Here is a 6,479-nt window from a genome sequence, read left to right on the forward strand (position 1 = left end):
CAGGAACACTCAGAGGACAATGTTTCATCACTGGTTACGCTACAGTTAAAAGTATTAACATGAACAGGAAAGGATGCCAGGTGCAGCCAACTTTTAATTTGCCAGCCACATAAAGCCAATATTACCTTTTCTTCCCTTTCTTCTGTATACCTACCAGGCTATCATATGGCATTGTGATCCCCCCATAAACTCTTAAAAGATGGTTTAACTGACGTAAATACAAAAAGCCCAAATTTGTGAAGTATAAAGAGGAGAGGCAAGTCAGTACCTTCCACTGTTTACTGTCTTTACCTGTTGTCACTTTTTAACCAGATGACAGATGCCCAGACAAAAATCAGACACTGAGTAATTAAGTATTGCATTTATTAGTGGTTTTTGGTGGAAGTAGCAGTGTCTAAACTTTTTTCCTTCCTTCCCTTCCCTCGTCTTGGTTTTTAGCAGCCTGTACCATAGATATAATTTTAAAAAAAGTCACTGGACTTCTTTCCTCTAGTCTTCCCATTCAGGTACTGAAAAAGACAAACTTCCTGCAAACAAAGTTTTCTTTGCCTGCAAAGTGCTACACTTTAACTGCAGTTCCCACACCTTAAACCCTCTACTCTTCAATTTTCAGATGGGGATAATACACACACTGAATTATTAAACCAGAGTTATACCAAATGGCAGAGTCAAAACAGAAATTAAAACTCTCTATTCAAGTAATACCCCTTCTATAGTAGATCCAGAGAGTTTCTGAACAGTAAAGATGATGGATGAAATCGGGCCTCACTCTTACAACCTGTTTAGGCACATAAATAACTCTGCTGAAGCAGAAAAAGTTATTCACAAGTGTAAGTGCTTGAGCAATAGCCATCATATTATTCCTGATAGTTTGCAACTAGGCAGAGCAATGGCAAACATAACTGAGTACAGGAATAATTGCTTTGATTCTCACAATGGCAAATATAACTTTGAGCACATGAATAATTGCTTTGATTCTGAGTTAAAGATGTGTTTTCCTAGGTAGGGGTCATGCTTTGTTAGACAACTATGTTATTTATTACACTGTTTCTGGTTTACCACCTTTGACCAACTTGTGACAATTTATTTAATAACGTGAAGAAACAGAAACATGAGGCAACATACATAAGAAGCAGCAGCCTCCTAAATTAGATCTCACCGAGTCAGCTAGAGTTTCCCTATCATGAGGAGAAGCCTTCTAACTATCAATATGTATATGTCACTTGACCACAGAGAGTAAATTGTATCTTTTATACAATCCATAGAATCATAGAATGGTTTGGAAGGGACCTTAAAGATCATTTAGTTCCAATCCTCCTGCCACGAGCAGGGGCATCTTCCACTAGATCAGGTTGCTAGAGCAGGTCCATGTCTTTCTTGTGCTGGGGGCCCCCAAACTGAACACAGTACTCCAGGTGGTGCCTCATGAGAGCCAAGTAGAGGGGCAGAATCACCTCCCCTGACCTACTGGCCACGCTTTTTTTGATGCAGTCCAGGATGTGACTGGCTTTCTGCGATTTCTACTTGCATAAAATATAATTTTAAAAAATCTGTACAGTAAATTCTGTTCCCTCCTTTGTAACATAAAAAACACAATCAAGAACTGGATGCTTTAGGTACTTATATTTGAATTGAGGGGTTTTTTTCCCCCACGCTTAGTGTTAATGCAAAACCACTATGCTATGGTACTACACAGTACACATAGTGTAGCAGATTATTTTCATTCATGGTTCTTGTGAGAAAAGATTGGTCTAATGAAAAAAATCTATGCAGTGAAACGTAAACTCTTCTGCAAAATCTCAACTCCTTTACCTTGACTTCTGTTCTCTTGAATGCTAGAAAAGTTGGTGGAGTCTCAGCTTTTAACTTAATTTCTGGCTTCTTGACCAATGGATCCTTCACAGTTGGTGCAACTGAAACCACTGCAGGAGCTGGTTTTTGAGGTGGTTTTTGTGTCTTCTGAGCCTGTATAAGTGGTAGGAAAAAACCCCTTTCAAATTAGTTATGGGCCACATTAACACTGATTGTTTTGACTGTTAACAAAAAGCATGAGCATTATCGGACTGCAATCTAGTTTTTACAATTTCAAGCTGAATGGTGCTTGAGAAATTAAGTAATAGGGATGTGGAGGTACTGGGGACAGAGTCCAGCCAAAAAGCATAGTGAATAGGACTTAACACTTCAGTGTGGAAAGGGCGGCTTTTGACACTTCAGGAACAGGAAAGCACGGGGCCTTCACAGAAATAAGGCAAAGACAGGTGACTCTGAGGAAGACAGGGCCATAATCCAGCAGCACTGGGATGCAGGCTGCAAGAGTCTGCTAAGAAGTGGCAGGTAAAATCGGAGAATTTATGTCAAAACAAAAAAAGGAAAGGGCATATTGAAGGCAAATGTTGGATGGCTGCAGTGGCCATCTTGTGCGGTAACTGACCTCAGGCAAACACTCCTCTGAGTTCAAAGGCCTGATGATAATCAGAATAATCATGTATTTCAGTCAGTGATGATAACTCCCAGGCCAGGATCTTACATCGCCTTTTCTTGTTTCTTAGTAGAGCCATTTCCACAGATAACAATTTGCTAAGTTATCATAGAACAGTTACAAAACAGAACACATTTTCTGCTGTATAAAAGGGCTTGATTTTAAAACCTCAGAACTAAAGTCATGCAAACTAATGGTAAATGTTTCATGCACCCAAAGATGCTTTCTTACTCTGATGTTTGTTTCTCATAATGAAATGAGTGGGATTCCTGTGGGATCAGGAATAATTAATCTGTTTAGTCAAGAAATTAACATGCAAATCAATCAAAATAAAGGGATTGATTTTTTTTTTTCCCCCCCCTGGAATGTGCTACCCTCAGCTTATTGTCAAGCCTGGGAACACTCAGCACTTAAGATCTGGACTGAAATTTGCAGTCTTGTCTTACAGGAAAACAACCATTCATGTCCAAAGCAGAGAAGAAAACTAAAACTGTAAGGGTATTTGGTAGACATGTACTAAAAACTGAGTATCACCTGAAATTAAAAAAAAGTTTTCAACTGCTGCTTACCAAGTAGGAAGTAAACTTATTTAACTCTCCTTCACTCAACTTCTGCTTTTTAAAAATCTTTGTTTAAGAAGTGTATTACAGAATACTCTTTGAGATGCTACGTTAAAAAACACAGCAGCAGCAAGGGAAGCACTGCTGAGAAACATGGCTCTCCAATATGCTTCCAAAGATCTCTGCAACCTATCAAACACTCTCATGTATTAGGAATAGTCTGCTGTGTTCAAATAGTGCTCATACAAGAAAAAAATTGACTCCTACCATTCTCTTCATCTGCCTGGTACAGCGGGCACAATACCATACAAGTCGAGGATCATTCACTTCCTTGTCTGTCACCTGAGGTTTATGGCAATCCTGGTGGTAGAGATTATGGCACTCCTGACACTCCACTAGCTGATTCGCAGAAGTAACTGTCATTTGCCTGCAGAGTAAATAGTTAAGAACAGATTATGGAAGAAAGAATTTAAAGGATTATTCAATTGCTGCAAATTTTGCAAGGCTTAAGATAAAAACTAGAAATATTTTTGCTTTCACATGTATTTTCTACTTGTGGCAAATGAAATTTATTCCTTTTCTTCCTGAGTCCTTCCTAACAAACATTTTAGAAATTTTGTATTTTTTAAAGGTAATTTATTTCAAGAAATTCTAAAACTTCTACAGTATCAGGCATGAGTACGTGACACTTGATTTCTCTGTTTGATTTTTATATTAGAAATGCAAGTCTTGCCTGCTTTGCTTCTCCTAGGCTTTTTAAGGATACCTCAACTGTATATCAATTATGACTTCCTCATTATATCAGCCTATGAAGGCCTAGTCTACATTTGGATAATTTTGCTGTAAGCTGTAGAGCAATACAGTTCAAAACCAAGTAATTTCTCAGTGACAAGCCTGTAAGAGTGCTTTCTGCTACAGGATTTAAAAGCATCATCAACCAAGCTGTATACTACTTTAAACATGCTTTATTAGCCATCCTTTTGGTCTCTACCACACAAATAGACACTTGGAATTTGAGATAATACCAGAAGCATGGAAAGATGGAATAGAAAGGATTAACTGTGCAGTCCTGCCTTGAAGCAAACGTGTAAGCTGGTGATGAGGACTTAATTTCGTGTGGGCCTCTGGTGAAAGTAATCACGCTGTATAAATGACAAATTAGTGATATACACGTGACTGGGAGTGTGCCTGTGAATTAGCCAAATACCATTTTCCTAATGATTTCTTCTTTCAGACGACAAACCAAGCTATTTAATTGCTAAGCTGCTTTTGCTCATATCCCTGAGGAGCAGGTACCCAGGTAACCATGGAAACTCTATTTGTAGATGGGTGAGGAAAGGTAATACCTTATTTCTTTCTATAACAGGAAAATGAAGTCTGAAGGTATTGTCCATATGGATACTAGACCATTTTCTAAGAAATATTTATCTTTTAAACAGGCTATTTAAAAACAGAGGGAGAAACCTTTCTGAAATTCCAGGGCCCATTATTTTAGATGTAGGATATTTCAAAAGCTGTTTTGTTTTGTTTGCTATTCCTAAATAAACTGGGTCAGAACAAGGCAGTGATGTTTCAACCCCATGTCTCAAGGGAGGAGACTCACCCTATTTTAAAATTACAAAGAACAATCCCAGACTGATTAAAAAAACATGAGCTCTTCATGCCCAGAAACAAGTTAAAATGGAGTTATTTTTAAATTATATGACAACCAAGAAACAAACCTAATGATTTTTTTACCTTCAGAAAACAAACAAGTATTGATAAAAAAATAAGGTTGATATTTCAAAATGAGGCTTCTCTAAGGACATTTTTTTGTTGTTTTTTGAGAGACAGATTTCACTACTGTCTGCAAACTGCATGCAGTATTTGTTCTTCATATAACTGAGGAGCCATATAACTGATGAGTCTTGTTTTGCTAAGATCTGCGAGTATTGGAGAGGGTGAAGTTATTTTAATACTCCCTCTCTCCTTATGCCTAACTTGGTCTAAAAGGACAAGAAGAAAATCACCACAGGCATCGATGTTCAATACTCCTAACCACTATGAAAATACATTTGGCACTTGGAAAATCTTGAAGAAACATTTAATGTCTCTACTTTAGTTTTTACATGTATAAAGAAGGAACAGTTAATATTCAAATGCACTCTTTTCCATTTGTGAACCCACAGCCAGGTTCTTGTTAACTTGTCTTCTTAAGCTATATAAATATAAACCCTTTGGCTATGAACCCCATCTACTCTGCACTTGGACACGATGTTTTCATTCACAAGTGGTTGAATAACTGATGGAGTTACTAAGAGATTTCATTTTCTAAATACTATTCATACTTGAATTATTTTACAGAGTATCCAGTGCTTTTATATTTCATATGTACTGGGATGTTATTATTTTGGCTCAAGATGGCCAATCCCAAAAAGAGCCCACATGTTGGAAGCTGAGCAGTAAATAGTGGAATACTGTCTAACAAGGGTATTGGATTCGGAAAGTCTGAAGACTTTTGAGAACCCTGAAAAACATCCTGTCCAGTGTGAGCTGGAGACTGAGAACCACATGACATCAGTTCCAGCAGGTGAAATGAAAACAAATCCTGAGCGCTGGGTGACTGTCACCATCCCCTCTCTAGAGGGTTGCTTTTTACCCTGCTGTGCTTCTCCCTCCCTCTGGCATCAGCTTAATGAGAGCTATTTTAGCTAGCTAGGATAGATGCATCTTTGGCAAGAGAACTGTGAATTTGTGACCATGATTCGCTAGAAGCGACACCTTCAGCAGCCAGGTTAAATATTGATTGTGGAACAGCTAATAGAACCACATACCTGGCTGATGCTTTTCAAAGCAAGTCTTGGCCACACTAGGCACAGTACTTGCATTTTCTTTCTTTACTTCGCAAGCATTTCTCGTTATGCCTGTAGGTGTTTGCCTTTGGAAGATGTAGAATTAATAATCTACAGCAGCTCAAGACTGTTTAAATAAAACTTTTCTCTATCCCTTTCTGCCAAATAAGTTAATATCATACTGTTTTTAGTAGCATTTTAACATACTGCTGAACAGGGCTTTTGCTCCTTTAGGAGACAGCAAAAATGGAATTTGCAGAAAGAAAGGTAAAATTGAAATATTTCTTGCATATTTCATACTTCAAATGTTTTAACTGTTCTTTCTTTTTCAGTGTCTATGATAAGAGATTAAACAGTTGAGCTTAACACATAGGAATAATGTGACACAAAATCTCATCGGTCTACAACTGGTTAACAGTATAATTAGCTATAAAAATCTATCCTCTATGGACCAGAGTCACCTCCTTATCTACACAACAGGAAAGACCATGAAAATGACTGAAGAACAAAGTTATAAAGCACAGTTTCTCAACTGGCTTAAGCTGAGCTAAAATACATACTGCTACCAAAAGGCCAGACCCACTTCCTCTCTGTCCTGGCTCTGCATTC

The 6,479-nt window shown here is 37.9% G+C and overlaps 1 protein-coding gene across 1 annotated transcript in view; it reads right to left on the reverse strand.

Annotated features, from left to right (window-relative positions):
- The window catches only part of INTS12 (integrator complex subunit 12), a 12,746-nt gene that overhangs the window by 701 nt on the left and 5,566 nt on the right, over window positions 1-6,479 (reverse strand). Inside the window, exons 5-6 of the mRNA XM_010165042.2 lie at window positions 3,307-3,466; window positions 1,813-1,965 (exon numbers count right to left, since the gene is read on the reverse strand). Of these exons, the coding sequence (XP_010163344.1) occupies window positions 1,813-1,965; window positions 3,307-3,466 (313 nt within the window). The remainder of the gene's footprint in view (window positions 1-1,812; window positions 1,966-3,306; window positions 3,467-6,479) is intronic.

This window comes from Antrostomus carolinensis, unplaced genomic scaffold (genome assembly GCF_000700745.2).
Source record: "Antrostomus carolinensis isolate BGI_N321 unplaced genomic scaffold, ASM70074v2 scaffold22413, whole genome shotgun sequence".
Taxonomy (NCBI): Eukaryota; Metazoa; Chordata; class Aves; order Caprimulgiformes; family Caprimulgidae; genus Antrostomus; species Antrostomus carolinensis.